This window comes from Triturus cristatus, chromosome 4_1 (assembly GCF_964204655.1).
Source record: "Triturus cristatus chromosome 4_1, aTriCri1.1, whole genome shotgun sequence".
Lineage (NCBI taxonomy): Eukaryota > Metazoa > Chordata > Amphibia > Caudata > Salamandridae > Triturus > Triturus cristatus.
The window spans coordinates 1,251,652,589-1,251,678,589 of NC_140585.1; the positions used below are offsets into that span (position 1 = coordinate 1,251,652,589).

At 46.8% G+C, this 26,001-nt stretch overlaps 1 protein-coding gene across 1 annotated transcript in view; it reads left to right on the plus strand.

Moving 5' to 3' along the window:
• Window positions 1-25,783, plus strand: part of TARBP2 (TARBP2 subunit of RISC loading complex) — a 131,831-nt gene extending 106,048 nt beyond the window's left edge. The window contains exon 9 of the mRNA XM_085654696.1: window positions 25,612-25,783. Within this exon, the coding sequence (XP_085510822.1) occupies window positions 25,612-25,652 (41 nt within the window). The 3' untranslated portion in view covers window positions 25,653-25,783. The remainder of the gene's footprint in view (window positions 1-25,611) is intronic.
• Window positions 25,784-26,001: the final 218 nt, after the last annotated feature.

Here is a 26,001-nt window from a genome sequence, read left to right on the forward strand (position 1 = left end):
GCTTACCAATCAGCCAAAAAATACACAGATGGTCCAACCTGAGGACCTATACGTGTTCACTAACAGCCAAAAATCACACACCACAAAAGTTGAAGGGCTGTACCAGCAGCCAAAAGTACAGAGGGACCAATGTAAGGACCCTGAAGGCATTCCAAGCCACACACAGCACACAGACGGGCCAACCGAAACACTAGGCCCAAAGAGAAAGGTGGGATAAACGACTCCCATAAGACACCTGAGGACCGACAAGTCGAACCTTACGGAGTGGAAGGAGGACAGTGCCCCGCAAGGAGTCGTTGAATAGCGGAGTCTGCGTGGGTGTTACATAAAAGAATCCCATCAAAAGGCATGTCAACAAGACGCTCCCGAATATTCTCCGGAAAGACGCTATCCCGCAACCAAGCATGGCGGCGGAGGGCCACAGAACTCGCCATAGCGCGGGCGAGAGAATCCGAGACATCCAAGGCCAAATGGAGAATAAATGCAGCTAACTCCCGACCATCCAGCACATGGTGCCGCAGATCAGCGCGGGCATCGTCGTGGGAGGTGCGAGACAACAGGGACTCCGTGGAATCGATGCGGCATCCAGTCTCCGGTGAAGAGGAGACAAGGACATGACAATCCTTTGTAGAGGAAGGGACATTCGGAGAAAAGTCGACGATCTGACGTCGGGACGGCGCCGGGGAGTCCGCCATGGGCACCGGTGTGTCCTCGATCGGCGCCGAAGTGTCCACCAGGGAGTCGACCTCCACCACCATGTGCCTCATAGGAGAAAGGGGCAGGGTTAGAACAGAAGCGGCCAATGAACTCCGCCGAAAAGGCGCCAGCTCAACCTCTGATGAGGCAGCCGCCTGCACAGAGGACCGAGAGGGACTCGGGGAGGTGCCCCGAGTCTCGGCCTCCCCCCGCGGCGCTGCCAGGGCCGGGGAGGAAAGCCGTCAGCACCGGAAAGGCGTCGGCTCGGCCCCTGGTAAGACAGCCGCCTGCCCAGAGGACCGAGGGGGACTCGGACGAGCCATGAGTCCCGGCAACCTCCTGCGACACCACAGGAAACCCGGCAGGGATTTACTGCGAGGCAGGCACGCCATTGGTCGAAGAGGGAAACCCCGTAGGGCAGCACCTCGATGACACCACTCCTCCAAAACCTGAAGCCGAACTCGTCGGCGCCGGTGGTGAAGCCGCCGGCGAGTCCGCAGAAGGCCACGCGCATGGGGAGGAGCCACGGACATCTCAGGGAGAGGAGGGGGGCCCAAAGAAGCCTGCAGAGCCGCAGCGTAGGCCTTCATTTGGGCCCTTGTCGCCCCAATACCAGGAAACGGCGGATAGGGTGGCGACGGCGAAGGAGTATGTTCCGAGAGGAACCCACGCCCTCTGCAGAATGAGGACAGGGCCTCGGTGGCAAGCTGCAGGACTTACCAGCAGGTGAGCGACGCCCATGGGGCATCGGTGAAGGACGATGCTGCAGCCAGAATCGGCGGCTTCTGGACCCTTCCGAGGTAGGGGATTGACGCTGTGACGAGACCGATCTGGACAAGCAGGCCGAAAGCAATTTCATCCGGCGCACCCGCCGGGACTTCGGCTTGAGATGCTGACAAGCGCCGCAGTCCGTAGAATCATGCTGCTCGCCCAAACACCACATACAAATAGGGTGAGGGTCCGTCACCAACATCTGACACGTACAAGAAGCACACGTCTTGAAACCCGAAGGCCTTGCACACTGTTCCCAAAGCAAAGGCATTAAAAGAGGCCTGAAAACAGGCCGAGGGAACCCACTCCGGATCCGCATTGCACGCGGAAAAGAAAGAAACTGACGTCAGCGTGCCGGGGTGGGACTTATGTGACCTCGCTGACGTCACGACCGCGGACAACGTCAGGGCAGAGTCACGTGGTGCCGTCCCCCGGTGCGCAGAGATGCTGTGGCAAAAAATATTCTGGATCCAGTCTCCCGTATGGGGATAATTCTACGTTAAGGAATCTGCGGCTAGTAGTCTCTATCAGATAGCGGAATACTCTACAGTTTAGGTGCCTAAGGAAGAAGAGATTTGTACTGATGTTGTGCACTCACGTTTATGTGTACAGGGGTATGACACGTAGATTGAGTCTATACTAGAAGGGTGGGGGGGTGATCTGGAGGGGGTTAATTTTTAATATAATTTTATGTATTTATGTTTTAAAGACAAGTGTCTAAACATGAATAAACGTGAACTTGAGGTTTCCAGGAGACTTGGGACACCTCCCCATAAACCCACAATGCACCAGAACACACATTCCACCTTGGATTGGGTTTTTACCTTACTAGTAAGGTGTAAGGGTTAACGTGTGACACAGTATATTATTTGTGAACTGGAGAAATGTATAAATAATATTTCACAATATAGAAAATCACATGTTTACACAAACTAGCATCTGGGGAGGCAGTTAAGCTGCAAGTGAATCCACAACACTAGAGCTGAAGCTAATTGTTACAAGCAAATAACTCTTTCTGTTTGTAGCATGTGTAGAGATGGATCACATGCTTTGGATAGATGGAAATGCAGTACCCCCCTAGCCATAGCTTGCAAGCAAAACATGTGTGAAACAGTGTGGTTGTAGCATGTTTGGCTGTAGATATATATGCTCTGCATGCTCCTGCCATCTAGTATGGAGTATGGATGTTGCAAGTTGTTTTTGCTCAAAGAAGTCTTTTCAAGTCATGAGGTAGCCTGTGACTCTTCCCTTAGTTGGCAATGCACAGGGGCCCTGTTAGATTATTTTTCTCTGCCATTTGGTTCAGATGTGTACCGACTGAGCTCCTGCATTTAATGTTTTTCACGCTCCTGCTTTGGGTCCTCACGGTTTTCTCTTCACTTCTACCTCCGAGAATGACTGTTAGACAGAGTATCACTTCCAAAATCTCTCCACTGCAACATACTTAGGAGGTCAATTAACTCCAGGCCCCGAAGTCTGCAGCTCCCATGGTCCTCAAGGGCCTAGCGTCGTCAGTCTTCCATATTCTACAACAGAGAACGTCCACTTGTAGTAGGTGATGGAACAGACATTTAGGAAATATCCTCAATGCCACATTAAATATCCCTGGGTAGACCTCTATAGGGTATGCAATCTGTGTCTGTCACCAGACCATAACAATGCACTTCTTGTCTGACCTTTCAGCGTAAGAAGACCCTTCATTGTTGCAGTGACAGATCAGGATGCAGAAGGAAATAGCAGAAGAAACCCCAGATATCTTCGGAGAACCAGATCCCCTTGGGTCCAAGGAGAAATAAGACAGTGTTCAGGAATCCCTCTCACCAATCCAGTCCAGGGATCATCAACTTTAGTGCATCCAATGCTGATGAAGAGGAGGAAGAAGGGACTCCATCCATTTCAGCTGAGGCAGGGCCTCCCAGAAATCACACACCTAAAACTGCGAGTATGGACCAAGTTCATCATAAATCTCATAACAAACCACACTGGACACCAGACTACCGCCTGAGAGAGGGAGAAACTTGGGCCTCCAGCCATATGCCCCAGAAACAGCAATCCTTTGGGTCTCCACTGCCCCCAGGCTCTGGTCTGCATCACGGGAAGGCGTCGGAGCCAAACGGTGATCCACCAAAGCATGTTGCCTCCCATTGGCCTTTGGATCAGAAGAAACCCTCCAGCACCGAGAAGCCCCACCACAATTCAAAGCCTAAGACTCCATCCTCGTCTGCACCTTCTTTGACATTGAAAATAGCATCAGCATTGAGAGCTGCTTCCTTGGCCGGCTTCGATGACTTAGAGAGGCCAATCCTCGAAAACCTCCAAGGGCATCTCGATGGACACTTCAGAAACCCTTCACAAGGACAACAAGGCTTGCTTTTGAAGAAGAGTTTGCTCCACACACTCTGGAGGCCATACCAGCCCTAAAGAGATTCAAAGACACAACCACTAGACCTTCTACTTCTCCTCCTCCATCACCACTACAGCTGCGGTATCCTGATTTAGACCATGTTGCTATAAGGGCTTCTCCCGACCACGGATGAAGCTACCACCTACCATGGGGCAATACAACATGCAGCTGCTTACCATAAGGTAGATATGCAGACTTCCTCTTTGAAACGCTCTGAAAACCAGAGCGCTCTGTTCAATTTCTTATTAATGCTCAATGGGATACTGAAGTCAGCCCTCAACATCTTTGCAGAGCCAGTCAGCCCAGGGTGGGTAAATCCAGAGTGGAAAAGAAATTCAAGCCCTCTCTATCTGATCCCTTACACATTAGTGAACATGTACCATCTACGGTCTAGTGGTGCACAGAGCCAGTGAGAGGGCCTCTGTGCATGCTCCACCACCAGATAAAGAGAGTAAGTGCATTGATGCAGCATGCAAAGGGATAGCAATTGGGGTGGCCACACACGGGTGCATTGCCATTTCAGTAGGCATCATCACATGCTATGACAGGGCTCTGAGATGACATGAAAAACCTCCTCCAGCACCTTCCAATGCAATTCAGAAAAATGGGGGAGGAAATTGTGGGGGAAGGAAAGGCCATCTACAACATCACCATATGCTGCTGACACTGCTATCAGGAGTGTGAACACTTCCATCATACTGAATCGTCACTCATGGCTTCGCATATCAGGCTTCAAGCTCGGGGTCCAGCAGCCTCTCATTAACCTGCAATTCAATGGGAAACATCTCTTTGTACTGCAGGATGATGAGATGCTTGAAAAAAATTAAAAAGGACACAGATATTGCAAAATCAATGGATGCCCAGAAGATGCCAGCCCCGAGAGGGTTGTTTCGAAAGCAGCAGTAAAGGTCAGAAACACGCCCCCCCTCTCCTGACCAGCCTCAATCTTTCATTCTTTCAAACACTTTATTTCCTTCAAAGACCTCAAAAGCAAATTAGTTGACATACTGTTTTACAATATTACAAGAATTACAACACAAAACACCAAAAAATGGTAAAGTGCTTGAGAAAGTGCATTTGTGCAGCAACAATAGAAGGCTATCATAAATGTCACATATTGTGCCTATTGTTCGAAAGATTTCTGTTTAGCAAGTCGTAGGTTGGCACGTAGTAGAAGGATTTAATATAAAGAGCATTTAATCTTTAACAAAAAAAGAGAATTTATGCCCATCTGGCCTCACCCATAAAATAAAATATCATAGTTGCAGGTATCATAAAATAGATTATTAAATTTATTTCTGCAGAGAAATCAGTAAAAAACCATAACAAGTGCACAGACAAAATCTAATCAAGCAGAGCCAAGAGAAAGAATCTTGGATCTAATAGCCCAGGTGCATTCAAGATAATTTCAAATTGAAAATACAATATAAGGTGTAGTGTTTGACCTACAGATCCTTAGTATGATCCAAGATTGACAAGTTCACAACATTCGACAGAGAGGCACAATTCAGCTTTTACGCTGTCTAGTATACTTTGGGCAATAGAATAAAAGGTGTTTGTCTGATTCTTCTGCTTTAAAACATGCTGAGCAGGTTTTAATACCTTCAGTGCGGCCCTTTACTTAGCAGTGAAGCTTGTGAGTGGAAGGTCACCTAACCTTAATCTGATATAGAGGGCTTTAGTAAAGGGAGGTTCAATCTCTTCCATGAAAGGCTCAAACCAGTGTGTTTGGTTTTACCCCATGAAGTGAGCCAAGGTTTAGCAAATGTATCATTATCCTCTCTTTATTCTCCCAGAAGAGGGTCTTAACCATTCTGGAAGGGGTAAAGGACACTGGGTTAGTCCAAAAATCATTCAGATCCATGTCTTGCTCTCTCTTCAGAACACCTGGGCAAGACTTCAAATACCTGGTCACAGCGTAAACAGTCTTCAAAATAGAATTCTACACCCTTTAGATTACCAAAATACAGCATAAACAGAGCTCAACACTCATTTGCCAAGTATAGGGGAATATTTATTGCAGGTAGTTCCTATATCTTAAATGGCAATAATGCACATGTAAAATATATGCATATAGTGAATGTATATACACAGGAATATATGCATTGAAAGATAATCGCATGTACACAAGAATGAGTAATTACTGCGGCGGCCCGGCCTCCTTTGAAACTCTAGGATGGCGACACAGAACTGAGTAACGGGGACTTGGTGTGGGGTGGGCCGGGGTATTTGTGTTTCGTTGCTGAGCTGGGGATGTTATAGATGGCTTGAATTTTTCCTTTATTTCAGGGGTGTCGCGCATACATATTGCAGGGGCAGGGACACGGAGCACGTCATTCCCCCATTTTTTCTTCCTTTGAACCTTTCTTAGTGCGACAGGCACTCTGCAGGTTCCGGATGGGCAGTTTTGAGCCCAAAGTGCAGGGCAGCGGGGTGGGGGGTAGTTGGGTTGGGGTGGTTGATTTGTTTGTTATTTGGTACAGTCAATTTGCTGGTGCAGTGTGTGGGTGCAAGTGCAGGGGGTCACGGAAATATTGCAGGTCAGGTGCTTTTTGGCTTGCAGTTTACATTGCAAACAGGATGGGGGATAAGAACGTAAAGATCTTGAGTTGGAATGTCAACGGCTTAGGTGATAAAATCAACCGAAGTGTGGTTCTCCAATACATCAAGAGGCACTCCCCTGACATAGTTTTGCTCCAAGAAACACATCTGGTCGGGAATTCCTGTAGGGCGATGTACAGGGGAGGATACAAGCTCATTGCACACTCTGGTTTTACGTCAGGAGCTAGGGGCGTCGGTATTATGATGAAAAATACCTTCCCGTTGACAGTCAACTCTACACAGATAGATGACAGTGGCAGATATGTTGGCATCTCTGGGGTGTGGGAGGGACGTCCTGCCACCTTTATGTCTGTCTACATTCCTCCAGGCTTGCAGGGTCTAACATTCGCTGACCTCGGCTCGGCCCTGCTCGCGCTTCCGGACGGGTTCCTGGTCCTGGGGGGGGATTTTAACGCAGAGGTCTCGGGTACTTTGGATAGGTACCCCCCTCGAGAGGTGAGACCGGCTGCATGTTGGCTGCCAGATTTCCTTGAAGCAATGGGACTGGTTGATGGCTGGAGAGTGCATCATCCAGATCAGGTTCAGCACACCTTTCACTCTGGAGCGCACGGCAGTCTCTCCCGACTCGATTATTGCTTGATGCCAGCGGCGCAAGCTACGTGCATCAGTGAAATTAAACACTTGGCCAGAGGTATCTCAGACCACTTGCCGGTGGGTGTCCGATTGGGCACGAATGTAGGGGGAGTTGGCAGACTGGCCCCAATCAATCCGTGGCACCTTTGTAATCCCAAAATCCGTAGAGAACTGCTTAAAATGATTGACAATTATTTTTCAGAAAACGAAGGGTCAGTATCTTCCTCACAGTCTCTATGGGAAGCATTTAAAACGGTAATTCGGGGGCAAGCCCTGTCACTGATATCTGGTGCCAAGACAGACAGGCAGAAAGCGGTCCTCGATATTGAGGCGGACATCTATAGACTGGTAAGAGACCTGGAATCGGGTGTCACGCCGGAGAAGCTCCATCTGCTGAGCCTGAAGCAGCACGACTATAAAGAATTGACTTCAGAGAGGGCCACGTCCCTGAGCAGGGAGCGACAGGGCAGACTCTATGACCTGGGGGACAAGGCCGGGAAGCTCATAGCGTGGTTAGACAGAAAGGAGTGGGCCAATCGATTGGTCCCGGAGCTTGGGGTGCAGGGAGGTGTCACAATCACTGAGCCGCAGGACATAGTGGACCGGTTCGCGGACCACTTCCGCTCAATATATACAGCGAATTCCTCCCACTCAGTGGAAGATTCTCAGAACCTATTGCGAGACATTAAACTTCCTTGTCTCTCCCCTGATGACTGAGATTTTATGGATAGCCCCTTACAGCCGACGAGGTCGCACTTGCGATCCGCTCTCTGAAATCTGGAAAAGCTTTGGGCCCGAATGGACTCCCCGTTGAGCTCTACAAGCTGAAACCAGATAGGTTAGCCCCCTATCTAAAGTCTATGTTTGAAGAATCCAGAGAGGTGGGAATGCTGCCCCGGGAACAAAGGACAGCAACCATTGTCACTATCCACAAAGAAGGGAAAGTCAAATCCGACTGTGCTTCATATAGACCCATCTCCCTTTTAAACGCTGAGCCTAAGATCCTAGCCAAACTCCTGGCTAACCGTTTGGTGAAGGTGATTGGCAGCCTGGTGCATCCTGACCAATCTGGTTTTATGCCGCACCGAAATACAGCCTTGAAACTACGTAGAGTCCATGGAGTGATAGCCAGAGCCCACACTCTTCGGGAGCCGGCCATGATCGTATCATTGGACGCCACTATGGCCTTTGATACCATCGAATGGCCATATCTATGGCCGGTCCTGGCGAAACTGGGACTTGGCTCGAAATTTATTCAGTGGGTACGTCTTTTATATGCGGAACCATTGGCTCAAGTCGTAGTAAACAATAAGGTTTCGGCCTCCTTTGTGCTTGGCCGTGGAACTCGCCAGGGTTGCCCGCTGTCCCCCCTTCTCTTTTCCCTGGCCCTGGAACCCCTGGCCGCCTGGATCCGTTGGGACCCAGTGATAAGGGGTCTGCGGTGGTCTCACGGCTGGGAGGACCGTATATCCCTGTATGCGGATGACATTTTACTCTACTTGGCCTCCCCCAGGGGATCGCTTGCAGCGGTGCTTGACATTCTGGCAGTTTTGGGGAAATTCTCCGGATACTCCGTTAATTGGGGCAAATCCCTATTGTTCGTTCTTAGTGGAGACCCTCCAGTCCCTCTGCGGAACTGCCCAATACAAACTAGCTTGGATGGCTTCAAATACCTAGGGATCTTTGTTTCCCTGGACCCCTCGGTCCGTTACGCCCAAAACCTCATTCCCCCGCTCCGCAGACTTAAAAGTGACATCGCCAACTGGAAAACGCTCCCTATTTCTCTTCTGGGCAGAGCTACCCTGTTCAAAATGATGGCACTGCCGCGGTTCCTGTATGCCCTGCAAAATACCCTAGATCCAGTTCCGGCACGATACTTCAGGGAGGTTGAGAGTTTACAGAGAGATCTACTATGGGACGAAAGGCCCCGAATTGCCTTGAATAAGCTCACGTTGCATTGGTATGATGGGGGCATCGGCCTTCCAGACATCAAGAAATATTATTGGGCCGGCCATATGGCAGCTATCAACCATGGCACGTATGGAAGGGCGGATGACCCAGGTTATTCCATGGACAAGTGGCTCCTTCCGGGTGGCACGTATGGTAGAGCATTATACTCCCGCCCACGGCGGTTCCAGTTAACAGTCCCCACGAAGCACTCGGTCCAAGTCTGGCACGACGCGACTAATTCTCTCAGGTGGAAAAACAGACTAACGCTAGCCACCCCTCTTTGGGATTCAGAAAAGCTGCGCGACTTGTGGAGGACGAAGGGGTTCGATAAGTGGGACATTATTGGGATCTCAGCGATTAAGGATGTCTGGGGGAAGGGGGAAATCAAGTCCTTCAGTGCGCTTCAGAGTGAATATGACTTGGTGGATGCTGAATGTTTTCGTTATATGCAAGTATCGCACTTGCTTCAGTCCCTATTGCCTAGAGGAGCTGATCCCCCGGAGGCCTCCCCCCTGGAGGATAGAGTCTTGGATGGATATCTCCCTGAAAAAACGATATCATTAATATACAAAAACTTAATCAATCATATGGCAGACCCCCTCGCGCGTTTGCGCGAAAAGTGGCTACACGATGGGGTGGAGCTCGATGATGAGGATTGGCAAACGGCGATCTCCTCCCCTAAGGTGGTGGCCATTCCGGCGCGCCTGCGGTTGGTCCAATTGAAGATCCTCCATACAACTTATATAACAGGGCCTAGATTGGTGCACATGAGGTGGTCAGATGCTGGGGATTGTAAACGGTGGTGTGGCCTAACCGGCACATTTCGTCACATCATTTGGGAATGCCCGCATGTCAGCCTCTTTTGGCGTCAAATGAACGACACAATTAGTAAAGTATTGCAGGTCTCCCTCCACCCTGAGGTGCAAAGATGCCTTTTGAATATCTGGGAGCCCACGGACCTAAATGCATCACAGACCCAATGGGCCACTCTGGGGTACATGCTGGCTAAACGAAATATAGCTCAACTATGGGGGGCAGCCCATGCACCCACGTTGGAGGACTGGGAGAGGAATCTCGACTGGTGTATGTTTAGGGAAAAGACAGTGTACAAGAGGGTGCCCTAGGAAGTGGTCACTGGTTTGGAGCCCGTGGAATACCAGTAGAGGGGAAATATGCACGCCACCTCAACCTATTGACCATGATGACCCTAGTTTGCCGTAATGTTCCACTCATATGTACGATTTGTATATCCTTCCAATTATGCACGTTGTAAAATACATACTGCTTGGCTCCTCTGTAATGTACCAATCTTCGGTTACTGTTCAATAAAAAGAATGGTTAAAAAAAAGAATGAGTAATTACAACTTGGAATACTACACCGGCTGTCCGTTTAGCTTCATCATCCTTGCCAGCACGACAGGGAAACCCATTGACAGTCCCTACAGGAAGCCTCAGTCGGGCACAAAAGCCCTGGGCAGTACATCCACTCCCAGGAGAGTTCCTGTCAATATACTCTTTCCTAACAAGGAGAGAGCCTCCCTCTCCCTTCATCTGCACTGTAGGTGCTGGATACACTCTCTGCGTCAAGGTCACTCAATGGAACTAGCCAGGCTCCGATGAGAGCTGAGGCAGAATTATTCACATTCACATCCTTGGACACTGTACGCATCCCACACAGTTTGTTCTTATCTCTCATGCTTGTTGAAGTGAAAAACATAAGCAATCTGTGTGTGCGCAACTAGCCTGGGCCTGACTGCATTCGCAGCTGAAAGGTAGGGTCAGACAGACACAAGATGAAACAGTGCTCACAAAATGTAATTAAAGCAACATGTAGTCAATGGTCAATACATGATCTCATGATATATAAAAGCCTGCAGAATTACAACCCAGAGAGATTAACACCTGTTTGACATACGTAAGACAAGCTGATGTCACCGATACAGTCTGACTTGGTGGCCCACGTCACTAGGCACAGCCCCGGAACCCACGGAACCACGCACGCAACCTGGGGGTCATCCTCGACTCCACTCTCTCCATGACCAGACAAGTCAACGCCGTCTCCGCGTCCTGCTTCAACACCCTCCGTATGCTCCACAGGATCTTCAAATGGATCCCCCCTCGACACGAGAAAAACCGTTACCCAGGCCCTCATCACCAACAGACTCGACTACGGGAACGCCCTCTACTCAGGAACTACAAACAAGCTCCTGAGACGACTCTAATGCATCCAGAACGCCTCGGCCCGACTCATCCTCGATGTCCCCCACCGCAGCCACATCACACTCCACCTGAGAGGCCTGCACTGGCTCCCCGTCAACAAAAGGATCACCTTCAAGCTCCTGATTCACGCACACAAAGCACTGCACAACACCGGACCCACCTACCTCAACAACCGACTCAGCTTCCCCACCCCCACCCGAAGCCTCCGCTCAGCCAACCTCGCCCTCGCCACAGTCCCTCGCATCCGAAAAACCACCGCCGGCGGCAGATCCTTCTCCTACCTCGCTGCCAAGACGTGGAACACTCTCCCCACCATCCTACGACAGACCCAGGACCTGCTGGCCTTCAGAAGACTCCTCAAGACCTGGCTCTTCGACCAGTAGCACCCTCCCCCTCCCCAGCGCCTTGAGACCCTCTCGGGTATGTAGCGCGCTTTACAAATGCAGTGATTGATTGATTGATTGATTGACTTTCCAAAATCTCTCTCAGACCAGCCCTATAGGGCTTCAACTCAACGGTAGACCAAGTCCTCAGCAAATATAAAATTGGCTTGAATAAAACTTTGTGGGTAATAGATTGTACATTCAAATCATGTTTGAAGTTTAATGGAGTACTTTGGGGAGAATTTAAGAACCGCCCTTAAAACTTTATTTTCCGCCACTCCTAATTCATCAAAATTACAATGACCCCAAAGTTCCGCTCCATCGATTGTAGCACCACTGCTTGGGTTCTCCAAATTTCTAAGCGGGGACATACAGGGTACAGAGTGGTATTTTTTGCAAATTTCAATCTGGCCAACCCAGGAATTACCACTAGATAAGCAGATACCCAGGTACTCGAAATCTAACACTCTCTCAAGATCAACACCCTCTAATTTTATAACCCATCTAAAGTGCCTATGCTGATGTAATGCCATAAACTTTGTCTTGTAGTGTTTATGGTCCATCCCTGGTTAGTGCAAAACAATTTAAACCTAGTTAATAGGGTCTCTATACCCTTTTTGGGTTTTGGACGCTAGCAGAGTATCATCCCCAAATTGTATTTGTATTTTGAGAATTTATAGAGAGCATTATATTCAAGGGTGTCAAAGTGCTAGCAAAGCGTAAGAGTGACATCAAGAGAGGAGAACAGACCTATCCATCATTGAAGGGAGCAGAGCTAGAGTGTCAACTACTTGCAAAAGGCAGCATAGTACGCAAGACTTGCAAAGTGAGTAGGAAGCAGATTCCACTGCTTGGCAGCGGTGACCAGAAAGGACTGTCCCTCCACGTGGCTTTTTGAAACCTAGATATCTCAACACTACTAGGAGAGGCAGACCTCAGCTGTCTGTTGGGAATATACCAATGGAAGGCCGTTCTCAAGTGCAGTGGCCCCTAGGCATTGGAGGGCAGTGTGAACCAAACAGAGGGTCTTAAAAGTCACACACTTCCAAACTGGCTGCCAGTGCAGGGACCGAATGCCCTCTCTGACAGACAGACTTTTTGGAACATCCAGGACTAGAAAAGAAGCCACATTCTGAACAGTCTGAGGTCTATTTAGGGTGGATTTATTGATATTTAAGTATAGAGCATTGCAATAGTCAAGGCATGATGTAACAAGCGCGATGACCACTGCAACTCTGAGCTTGGCTGGAATGAGAGGAAATACCTTTTTTAAAGTTTTGATGATTAAGAAGCAGGAGCTCACAGTCCTCTTGGCCTGAGTATCAATGGAAAGGGAGATGTCAAAAATCACCCCAAAATGTTTAGCCTTAGCGACGGGAAATGGTAGGGAGCCTCAAAACTGTGGCCGCCACAGTTCAGACCATGCCGATGTTTGCTCTTCAATATTCAAGATCTCTGTCTTGTCGGCATTCAGTTTCAACCAATTCTCTTTCATCCAACTGTTGATATCAATCATACAGCATTTGAACTTTTCAGCCACCACCGGGAAGTCATTGGATATTGATACAATGATTTGAGTATCATCCCCTTAAGATAGTACTTGGAAGCCGTAGGACCCAATCAGCTTGGATAAGGGGGCAACATATAAATTAAACAGAGTAGGGCTGAGAGAAGAGCCTTGCGGCACTCCACAAGGTAACTGAAAAAAGGCTGCCTTAAAGCGTTTCCAACTCACATTGTGAGATCTGCTGATAAGAAAGGACTCCATCAGAGCCAGGGTGTTGCCTCTCAACCCTGCTTGACGCAATCTATGAACCAGGCAGGATTGGGACACTGTATCAAACGCTGCCAAAAGGTCTAGCAGCACCAAGATTGCATAACCTTGCTGGTCAACCTGACAACGAGTGGCATCAGTAGCAGCTAGCAGAGCAGATTTTGGAGCTGTGGCCACTCTGAAACCCATTCTGCAAAGGATCCAAAAGATGCTCGGAAGCTATGATATCCACCAGTTCCTGGTTAAGATATTTTTCAAATACCTTCGCAGGTAGAGAGAAATAGGGCTCAGATTACTTTAATCTTCGGGGCACTCAATAGGCTTCTTTTTAAAGGGGACAACTATTGCCTCCTTCCAAGATTGGGTAAAGATACTCATTAAGAGAATATGATTGTAGACTTTTTTCGAGAAAGGGGGCAATCTGCTTTGGTACCAAGTGCAAGACTCTGGGGGGACACAAATCACCATGTGAACCTGATCTTGATTGTAACAGAAGCTGCTTAACCTTCATAAGCGAACTAGGGGGGGGAAGACAGACAGTGTGGCTGTGAAATTAATTGCCTACTCACCTTTATCTGTGGGGCTGCTAACCTCATTCAAATTAAAACAGGCTACAATCTTCAGGATCTTGTCCCTAAAGTAGGCTGTCATGCTGTTACAGAAGCCTTGGGAGCTTTCGATGGCGGAGTGGAGTTCTGGGGCGTGGAGTGGAAAGGCTTTTAATCACTTTAAAGTTCCTTGGGAGTTTTGGTGGTCGACCTTATTTTCATAGTGAAGTATGAGGACTTGGCTAACATGATGACACGTTTGTAAATATGTATCAGTTCTTTGTGCTTATCTTTTTCTTCAATAGAGGGAGCAAGCCTCCACCTCTGTCCTTGCCTCCTGCACAGCCTCTGAGCTCTTTCAAATCCTCTAAGAAGCAAGAAGCAGATGCTCTGAGTTTAGTCCCAGCCCTAGAGGCAGGAGGGTCAATATGATCGGTGACGGTCTCCACCCACAATTGAAAATCCTCTGCAATGTGTTCCAATTGACTAGTGTTCATTTTTAAGGATTCACACAGTGGCACTTTTAAGTTTTCAGCTGAAATGTTATTCTACCTCCTGAATGCAATGATATTGCTCTGCATCTGACCTCCGTACAGAAATGTTAAAAGGTACCGTTAGATGGTCATGTCCAGCACAGCAGGAGAAGATCTCCCAGCCCCAGAACTCCATGACTGACAAAAATTATCTCTAGGTATGCCGTGCCATAGGACTGGGTGAGCTCACCAATTACCTGAAACCAAAAACCTTCATAAGTTCCAGAAGCCTAGTAGAGTCAATGAAATCAGTGTTCTCCAGGTCAAAATTAAGGTCCCCCAGAATAGTAAAATTGGGGCAGGCAATATAGGGTTCCAATGCTAGGCTCCATGCCTTAATAAACTTAGTACGAGAGCCCGGGGGTGATAGACAAAGAGTCCTGAGAATGTGGAATTAATATTAACTTTAACTCTGAAGCGAGCCATCTCATAAATATCAGGTGGACCTAAGCATGTGGGATCTAGAGTGCAGTTAAAAGAGTTTTCAAAAATCATAGCTAGCCCTCCTTCTCTGCGCAAGGGTCTATCTAACCTAGCAATAGCATAATCTGGGGATAAGGCTGCTACTAAATCAGGACCAAAATCTTCTCTTGACCAGGTTTCTCTAATAAACAGTAAGTCTAAGACCTGGGACAGGGTCAACTCGTAGATTTTGATGCAATGCTTAACCATGGACCGTACATTCATCAAGGCACAAGAGATCTCCTTTGAACCAGGCTATCCCTAGGCTCTGCCACTTTTTTCGAAGTTAAGTGTGGGTGATCCAATATCAACACCGGGTACCCGTTGCAATACAAGCAATGTCCCATGAGAGTGTAAAAATGGTTACAAATATTGCACACTCCCATCCCAATTTTTGAACTCCAGGCCATGAGCCTGGTACATGAATATTGATAGTTCTTACCCTCCAAGTTCAATCGGGCAGTATACCTGGACCCTGGCGCCGTCCAGGAGCAGATGGACGCACAGGGGCTTGCCAGCGATGCATCTACACATCAGCGCACCTTTAATCCCCCTCAATGCACATAACGTAAGGGCTAGAGAACTCCCTCGCTCCTCGCCATGGCCCGAAAAATATGGCAGAAAGAAGGAGGTAAAACCAAAGGGAATGATGGACGGAGTGTTGAACATTGCAAGCACTCACCCCCAGTCAACTGATCTGGGTTTAATCCATCACCATTCTTTAGCCCACTCTGCCACCCCAGTTCAGACATGGCCATATGCAAATCAGTCTGACCCTGTGCCTCATGGGAACAGTCCAGCCCGAACTGCCAAGCCATGTCTTCCCTGGACCGGAAACGAGCTTCCTAGGACCGGTTTCTGGCATTTCAGCCGTCTTCAGCCAGGCTTGCTTGAATCCAGTGGCAAAGTGAGCAAGGGACTCACGTCTGAGCATACCCTGCCAACTTATGGCGAACAAAGCAAAACCAAAGGGAATGATGGACGGAGTGTTGAACATTGCAAGCACTCACCCCCAGTCAACTGATCTGGGTTTAATCCATCACCATTCTTTAGCCCACTCTGCCACCCCAGTTCAGACATGGCCATATGCAAATCAGTCTGACCCTGTGCCTCATGGGAACAGTCCAGCCCGAACTGCCAAGCCATGTCTTCCCTGGACCGGAAACGAGCTTCCTAGGACCGGTTTCTGGCATTTCAGCCGTCTTCAGCCAGGCTTGCTTGAATCCAGTGGCAAAGTGAGCAAGGGACTCACGTCTGAGCATACCCTGCCAACTTATGGCGAACAAAGCAAAACCAAACCAAAGGGAATGATGGACGGAGTGTTGAACATTGCAAGCACTCACCCCCAGTCAACTGATCTGGGTTTAATCCATCACCATTCTTTAGCCCACTCTGCCACCCCAGTTCAGACATGGCCATATGCAAATCAGTCTGACCCTGTGCCTCATGGGAACAGTCCAGCCCGAACTGCCAAGCCATGTCTTCCCTGGACCGGAAACGAGCTTCCTAGGACCGGTTTCTGGCATTTCAGCCGTCTTCAGCCAGGCTTGCTTGAATCCAGTGGCAAAGTGAGCAAGGGACTCACGTCTGAGCATACCCTGCCAACTTATGGCGAACAAAGCAAAACCAAAGGGAATGATGGACGGAGTGTTGAACATTGCAAGCACTCACCCCAGAAGGAGGTGTCACTTTGGGCTCTGACAGGTGCTGCAGGATGAAGGAAGAGCGTCCTGAAAGAGCAAGTACAAAACAAAGCAAGCTAATCAAATTGTAGAATCCGCGTTTTCCACAAATAGCAGCAGTCTAAGTAAGACAGGATTAAAAGTACCCTCCAGAATGTAAAAAAATTGTCAAAATGGCAGTCAAAAACAAGAACAGGATAATATATTAAAATAATCAATCTCACAGTGTAAACACTCTAAAACTAAGCAAGTGTCCACGCACAGGTGCACCTTTTATCCCCCACAATGTACATAACATAACAAATAATAGGACTCGAATTGTTATGCCTCCTCCTCCAGAACAGGTGAATTATTATCACAATCCAGTAAAAAGTCAACACAACCATTTATAACAAGCATTGGCATAGCCAATAGGTCTCGCTTTTGGGACCTTCTAAGTATTTAGTTATGCAGCACAATATCCTTGGTGCAACCACATCAACTGTTGCGTGGCTAAACACTTATAAGGTCCCAAAGGCGAGACCTATTGGCTATGTCAATGCCTGGTGTGGTTGTGTGTGTGTGTGGTTGTGTGTTTGTGTGTGTGTTTGTGTGTGTGTGTGGTTGTGTGTGTGGTTGTGTGTGTGGTTGTGTGTGTGGTTGTGGGTGCGGTTGTGGGTGCGGTTGTGGGTGTGTGTGTGGTTGTGTGGTTGGGTGTGTGGTTGTGTGTGTGGTTATGTGTGTGTGGTTATGTGTGTGGTTGTGTGGTGTGTGTGGTTGTGTGTGTGTGGTTGTGTGGGTGGTTGTGTGTGTGTGGTTGTGTGTGTGGTTGTGTGTGTGGTTGTGTGTGTGGTTGTGTGTGTGTGGTTGTGTGTGTGTGGTTGTGTGTGGGTAGCTGTGTGTGGGTAGCTGTGTGTGGGTAGTTGTGTGTGGGTAGTTGTGTGTGTGTGGTTGTGAGTGTGTGGTTGTGTGTGTGTGGTTGTGTGTGTGGTTGTATGTGTGGTTGTGTGTGTGGTTGTGTGTGTGGTTGTGGTTGTGTGTGTGTGTGGTTGTGTGGGTGTGGGTATGTGTGTGGATGTGTGGTTGTGAGGATGTGTGGTTGTGTGTGTGGTTGTGTGTGTGTGGTTGTGTGTGTGTGGTTGTGTGTTTAGTTGTGTGTGTGGTTGCGTGTGTGGTTGTGTGTGTGTGTGGCTGCTGGTGTGTGTGGTTGGGTGTGGTGTGTGTGGTTGTGTGTGTGGTTGTGTGTGTGGTTGTGTGGTTAGTTGTGTGTGTGGTTGTGTGTGTGTGGTTGTGTGTGTGTGGTTGTGTGTGTGTGTGGTTGTGTGTGTGGTTGTGTGTGGTTGTGCGTGTGTGGTTGTGTGTGGTTGTGTGTGTGGTTGTGTGTGTGGTTGTGTGTGTGGTTGTGTGTGTGGTTGTGTGTGTGGTTGTGAGTGGGGTTGTGTGTGGGGTTGTGTGTAGTTGTGTGTGTAGTTGTGTGTGGTTGTGTGTGTGTGGTTGTGTGTGTGTGCGGTTGTGTGTGGGTGTGTGGTTGTGTGTGTGGTTGTGTGTGTGTGGTTGTGTATGTGTGGTTGTGTGTGTGGGGGGTTGTGTGTGTGGTTGTGTGTGTGTGGTTGTGTGTGTGGTTGTGTGTGTGTGTGGTTGTGTGTGTGGTTGTGTGTGTGGTTGTGTGTGTGTGTGTGGTTGTGTGTGTGTGTGGTTGTGTGTGTGTGGTTGTGTGTGTGTGGTTGTGGCAGTGTGTGTGTGGTTGTGGTTGTGTGGTTGTTTGTGTGGTTGTGTGTGTGGTTGTGTGTGTGGTAGACGTTTGAAAGCCACCCTTGGCAGTGAACCGGCAGAGAGTGATAGATGTAATGTTTGCTTTCCTCTCACTATGCCCAGCCTGCGCCCTGTCACATGAGAAAGGCTCTTGTGAGCGACCTCCATCGAGAAAAGCGCTCTCACCTCAATCCGCGGAACGATATTACCAGAAGTAAAAGCACGCGGCTTCAAAAACAGGAACAGGCCTGGGACCCAGCGCGCGCTTCCAGGAAAGTCTAACAGAAGCAAACAATCCAAGCAGACACATTGGATCTGTCAAAATCTCTGATAGCCCAAGGCAAGAAGCAGAACAGGAAACGAAGAGATAGGATGAAAATGAGAGGGCGCTGTGGGAATGTTTCTTTCCTAACCGCCTTCCAACATACACTTACTTCATCATAAGAGCGAGGGTGTCGGACACGTCAAGAGTGTATTTATTGCCCAGGTAGCAAGGGCATAAGGTCCACAAAGGCAAAAGGGGCTGCATGCCATTTTATACATCTTAGACAGGCAACAGCATATTACATGCTGTGCCTCTTAAAGCAAAGGCCCAAGCTTGTAAAATATAAACTACAAGTCCCAGAATGCAAAGTGCTGTTCACTAAATAGTCATGGCTGGATGAAAGCGGTACACATGACAAGCAGCCACTTGATCAGCTGTGCATCTACATCAAGTACCCACGTTAAGTCCCCCAATCTTGATATGAGAGTTGCCAAAAACCTAACCCATTGTGGCAATCTCGACAATGGAATGCCACCAGAAAAGAATGAGACATTTTAACTGCAGGTAATACAAAAAACAACACCCGGGATACCATGTTCCACGTAAGTCTTCATTTAACACCTGAATGAATTTTGGGAGTTGTAGTGACTAACCACCCCTATGAGTACGAATTGAGCTATATAATTTAGATTCTCCACAACAAATAAGTAAGCGAAAACCGCGTCACCACGAGAGTAGCGAGCAGCAGCTGTGTGGGAAGAGAGTGCGGTGTATTGTATTAGCTTAGCATTTAGGTAGCGCTTTCTGCCCTTGATGAGACGCAGGAGTGCTCTGCCGACATACAGCGTGAAGAAGAAAAGCCATAAGTGATCTTGGTGAAAGGGAGCTGGAACCGGTGAAAATACTCGAATGAGAGAACAGCTCTAAAACTTCGAAAGGCTCGTTGAAATAAACTGTAGGCCACCCCTACCCAAAATGAACCGGAAGGGACTATTAAAAGGGACATATGTTTGAAATCAAGCACAATCGAGTGGTCTCGTCAGTGAAAAGCCAGCGTCTGTATAACTGTCTAAACAAACAAGGAAGACAAAAGTAGCGTGTCTCTTCCCGTGGGCTCGAGCTCCCCGTGCGCTGCTGTACGTCAGTCTCGCGCCCAGATTGAAGTGTCACTTTAATCTCGCTAAACGCGAGCTTTGAAGCGGCAAGGGGCAGGGGAGCGCATTCCAGGCGGGGGAGCGGACCCTTTGAAGTAGGTGCACGCGCCAGTGGGCTGAAGCGCTTCCCAAAAGTGGATTGCATGGCGGCATGATGCACGTGATTGTGCGCGTGCTCGCCATTCAATCCTCTTTTGGGAGCACTTTTGGGAGCCCCTTACTAGAGTCTCGCATAGCGATTGCTACGCAATAGCTAGGCGAGACCTAAAAAGGAGGAATAATGTTGGGGCGAGGACGCATCCTTGCTGTACTCTCTTAGCCACTTTTATCTTGTGAGTTATTTCCCTATAAAGGACCCCATTTAATGTGAGCAAAGTTTTCAGTGTGCAAACACACCATGATATCCAATAGAGGAGGTAGAAGCCCTAATTCTCTTAGAGAGCACCAAAGCCTGTCTCTGGGGATCATATCGAAGGCTGCCTTCAATTCTGCAAATGCCACATAAAGGCTGCCCCTGTTAAGGTCCGCCAGGTTTCATCTTAGCTCGAATCTAAAAACGTGCCCCACTGTGCTGGTCTTGGAGTGAAATCCAGCTTGGTGCTGAGAAAAAATCCTGTTGTCCTCCATCCATGTTAGAAGATCATCTAGGATTTGCTTACAGAAAATTTTCTGTGCTACATCGATAAGGCTTATTGAACAGTAATTTACTGGATCAGATTTTTTTCCTTTTTTAAAGATAGGAATCATCTCTGCTCCTTTCCAGGAGGCAAGGATTTGGGCAGCGGGCATGATGGCATTGGCAACACGCCCTTGAATAAGGGTCCTAGACAATAGGCTCGGACCTAAAGAGATTTACAAAGGAATATTATCTGGCCCAGGCGGCTTTTCCTGTTTACTGTGAGCGAATTGCAGAATTTGTTTCAGCAATAGAAAAAAAACCTGTACAATCATCTAATACCCTTTTGTTAGGGGTACTTATAATTGGGGAATCACAGCCTAAGTCTTCAGGGAACAAAACGATGGAAGTGGATAACCACCAGTTTCATCACTGTAAAGGGCTTGGAAATGATTGACCCAATCCTTGGGAATTATATTATTCTCCGGCTTCAATTTAGTTGTTCTTGAACCATGGCATATCATGTGCCAGAATGCTGTCAGGTTCCCAGATTGAACTGCGTCCAGAATGTCATCTCAAACAGAACTATCCCAAGCTATTTTAGCCTGTTTTTGGTCTGCTTTATAGTTGGTTCTAAGGATCTGAATGTCAGGATGGGAGCCACTTTTAATAGCTGAAATTAGAGCTTGTTTGGCTATCCTGCAAGTTTTGGGATACCAAGTATGGTTAATAGGAGGAGGCAAATTCCTCTTAAGAGGAGATTTAGAAACAAAGCACTTGGCATGAGAAACCATAACTGAATGGGGAGATATGTCAGTGTCAGCAAAAACAAGATTGGGCCCAAGTAAAAACATACCTGTGCTTGAATACCCTCATTGTTGGACAATAGACTCCTATTGTATAATCCTCTGGTTATTAGTAACAGATAAAATGCCACAGGGCGATTGTAATTGCTGATTTAAATGATCTAAGTTACCCCGAAGTGTAAGGAGCAAGGGTAAATGATCACTTTTGTGTCACTGAATAATGTCCATATCAATAAGGTCAGGCCAAGAATGCAAATCCAAACAATTAGGGGAGAGGAGTTGGCCTAACGGCTAGGGTGCTCGACCTCGAATATGGGGAACTGGGTTCGAGTCTCGGTAACGACGCTAAACATCCTGTGATTCGGGGCAAATCACTTAATCTCCCTGTGTGTCCTCATGTAACGTAACTGGTGCTATGTAAAGCGCTCTGATACCTGATTGGATTCGGGTCAAGTTCGCGCTATATAAAACTCTGCAAAAAAAAGAAGAAAAAAAAAGTGTAGTCAATATTACTCTGACAGGTATTTCTTATCTTATATAGGTCGGATGTCTAGCTATATCAGAGACAGTTCGGCCATTATAAGCTCTCAGATGGTGGCTTAGGAACAAATCTATCATTAGGAGAGCTGCCTTAGCTGGGGACTGTGTGCATGGGCCTGAATTGAGGAATATGCCATAGTTGGTCTTCCTCACTAGCAATATCTTTCAGAAGAGCAGAAGGCTAAAAGGTTACATTAAAGTCCCCGCCAACAATGACAGTTGCATCCTTAGCAACCCTTTCAAACGGTTACTCAGTAGTAGTAGGACTAGAGACTCTGAAGACTTTAGGGCACTTCTATTGTACAAGTTATATAAACATTGATTTTCCAGTTCCAAAAAGGAACCTCCAACCCTAACAGATCGGGGAGATCAATATCTAGTTTTTTCACACAGCAACCTAAAGAGATGTTGAGCAATAGTACAAATCCCCATGATGTATGAACAAGTTTTATAGCCTTGCCCATGGGATGGCACTAGTTCCCAAGGTTCTTGGAACATGATGGTGCCGCTATTGTCGTTAAAGGCCCCCCAGTGCACTTGTATCTTTTTCTTCCTCAACCCCGCTATGTTCCAAGAGACTAATGTTGAATTAGCATCCTTAAATGAGTATGGTCCCTGTGGACTCTGGTGTAGAAGTACAGGCTCCCGGTCAGGAGAAGACAGCAAAGTTTGTGGGTTTGCAATTCATACGTCAGGGCCAATTTTTGGTCCAGGTCCTAAAGTGTCTGAGGCTGAGTTACAGAGATAGAGCCGAGGCCTTGGGAGAAATATCAAGGACAGGCCTGGGGAGCATCCTCTCACTGGTGTAACATTAGGACTTACAAGTTGATTTAGAGCAGTATTCCTTACGGGTTCCAGTCAGTCAACAAAGGATGTTGGGGAAGGAATTTTGGGACAGACATCGCTCATCTTGGATGGTATATAGGTTTTGAACTGAATGTTACAATTAGCAGGAGGAAAGGTTTAGGCTTCTAACAATAATAAATCATTCTTGATAGATGGATGTGTATATGTTAGTTTAATAAAGTATAAGTTGTCACCTGCAGACGATAACCTGGGGCCCTAAGGATATCTGAGTGTATTATACTATGACACTTTCAGACATCTCTTATCCAATGGATAGCTTTGTTAATTAGGGAGGCCTCGTTTTCCCTATATTGTGTCTGGAGCTTGGGGACACCTATCATGTAGATGGACCTAGTATGAGAGAAAGTATCAGAATCTAGGCTTATCCTTGAATGTTTTTGAAAAGTAGCTATGGATGCATTAGGAATAGTAGCACTGGAATTCTTAGCTGTTAGGGGTCTGAATCTGGAATGTGAGTGATCCATGCTGGACAAAGAGTTGACAGGCCCCATTCTATTCCCTATGAGAAACACCAAATGAGCAGACTGGGGCAGGGAGGCAATCTGCCACTTGTTAATGGGGGGAAGCCGAGGCAGGTCCCATGGATTTGTCTTGGTGGGATGTAAAGGCCTTGGAGATGTTTCTCATCGAATGCCGAGGGAAATATATTTTGTGCTGTGTTAGGTTGGATAGTAATAATCCCCTCTTCATGTGAGCAGCCACTTTCTGTCTGGCGTCCCTCCTTGGTTAGACCGGTGGAGCAGGTCTCAGTTAATAGACTAAACTCTTAGGTCCGAAATTTCTGCCCTCATGGTGGTAATAACTTCCCATAGATCTTTTATTTGGTCTCCAGTCCAGTCCCTTCTTTCTCTACAGGCTGTGCAGTGGAATCAGGGTTCGACCGTGACTCAGTAATGGGCTCTTCAGCTGGAGTCAACGCGGAGAATTGGTTTGAGCAGAGTATTTTGGGTTCCAAAGGAATTTCAGAATTAGAATGATCACAAGGCTGAGTGGCTGCTCCTGTAGTGCCTTCGGAGATGGATGCCTGTGAACAAACATCAATGGGATCGCTAGGGATCAGCTGCTTGTTTGTAACACCCTTTTTGTTAAATAAAGGAGCTACTTTGTTTATCTTTTTTAATTTCATGTTCGGACTTTTTGGGGCAATGGGAAATATATTTTGCTCTACTACTTCTATGAGATTGTCAATATCTTTCAGATTACATTTATTTGAAGAGCCAGGATTTTCTTTGTTAATAGGTAGCCTGAATGTTTTTCGATGCGCTTCCTTTTCCCCATGACTTTCTCCTATGTTAAATGAATGACTTTTTGATAATAGAATACTACTGCTTTGGTTATATGTAAAAGTAAATTATATTAAAACAGAATATATAAAAACAAGACCTAGAAGCCTAATATGCCCTCTACTGGAACATAGGCACACACTGCAAGAACTTAAGAAAAGGCTATTTGGAGGGTACAGGGCCTGCCAAATAACATGCAATAATACATGGGCCTCCCCATGAAAATTATCTTCAAAGAATGTCCTTCGGGATAAGGCAATGAACCGCGTCAGCCCACAAGGTGCTGCCCTGCTTGACGGAATGCCATTGATAGGTGGACCTCCTCAATAATTGGTAGTCAGAAAACAATGAGGTAACCCTAAATTAACCCGAGGGACCTGGGTAAATTATGATACAGAGCAAACATTGGTCCAATCGGAAAAAGCAACAAGAGGCACAGGAGAACGGAATAAATCAAAAGATCTCCTACCACTATATGGAAAAGAAGAACAATCTCGTAGATTCAATCCACAGTTACGAGGTTAGGGCAGCAGACAAGATTCCCTCAATAATTGGGCTTGAGCACTAATATAGGTACCCTACAAGTACACACAAAATATGCCTTGGGTGCTGTTGCCTCGTCCTAAAGGAATCAGTTGAGGTATGTTCCAGCAATATAAGACCACATCCCAGCTAGTTGCTTGAATACTCTCCTTAGTGTTTAATTACCCCGGCAGCTAGATGACTCGGAATTTAGACCCTGCATAAACAATAGCAATATTATAAGCGAACAAGTCACCCTGTAAAACCTCTTTTGCCCCACTTTGAATCCCGCCTCTCTGATGCCCACCTTTCAAGTGGGTGAGTCCCATGATTGTCTTTTGGTCACCAAATACATGAACATGTACTGATGTGTAGACACACCAATAACCAAAAGCGAATTTGTTTATTTTGTTGATGGTTTTTGTATCAAAAATGATACTGGAGAATTTATTGAGGGATATGCTGTGTGTACCTTACATGAAGTTGTTCAAATATGCTTTTAATCAGTTCAGAAATCTGCAACAGGGATTCTTCTGCAGAAGCCCCTACCAAAAATGGAATGTATGTGAAAAATGTGTTGAATGCACTAAAAGTTGCCTTGGTTAAATGTGTTGCTTATCATTTCACCTAACATGAAGTTTTGCTAGGCAGGTGTAATTTTAAATAGAGCGTGTGTATGCTACAAAAATGGTAGCTATGTACACCTAAAATGGAGGTGTATATGTCCGAAAATATTGTGTTTTAATTCAAAAGTTGTTACATTTAATGATTATTTAATTATACCTTCAAATGCGGAAGTGTATCTACTGGCCATATTGTACATGGTTTATGAACCTCTGTTGAAGGAGTTTAAAAAAGAAATAAACAAACAAAAACAAATTTAGCACAGTTACACACATCTTATGACGGACGGTTCCTGGCCATGTGTGATGTACTTTGCCATTGCATTTATAATTATAGCATTCTGAGAGTTGTAGTGTTCTGATTTATTTACACAATGTCACTACATTTAACAGATTATAATATATGACACAAGTTATGGCAAAGGACATCACCCTTTAAGTTCAGCATGTATGGCAGTGATGATTTTTACTTTTTTTAAATAAGTAAAACAACTTTATTGTATATTTTGTGATTTGTAATATGTGAGCCATTTTCACTATGTGCATGTATACATTAATTAATAAAAAATGTGTTTTCACTTTAAAGATACATCCACCAACGACCACACTTGGGCCCTGGAAGAGTGAGAAGACGCCAGTCCGGAGTGTTCTCGCCAATTCCTTACCTAGCCTCCATGCAGGAAAAGGATATCATTTGCAAATACAGATTAAACTGACAAACCACAATTGATTTATCAGTAATCAGCTTGAACCTAAACTACAACCTTAAAATCAAACCTAACAATAACACCACATGTGAAAACTATTGCATTACTCCATTTTGCCACAGCTGACTCATTTTAATATACCGTACGAGATTGCAATGGGATGTCACATGCTACTTTCTGTGGTGTGCTGCATACGTTTCTGTCAGTGATGATGCCACACAGAAACGGGAAACATCCTTTACCACACAACCATTACAACGCGGTATGGT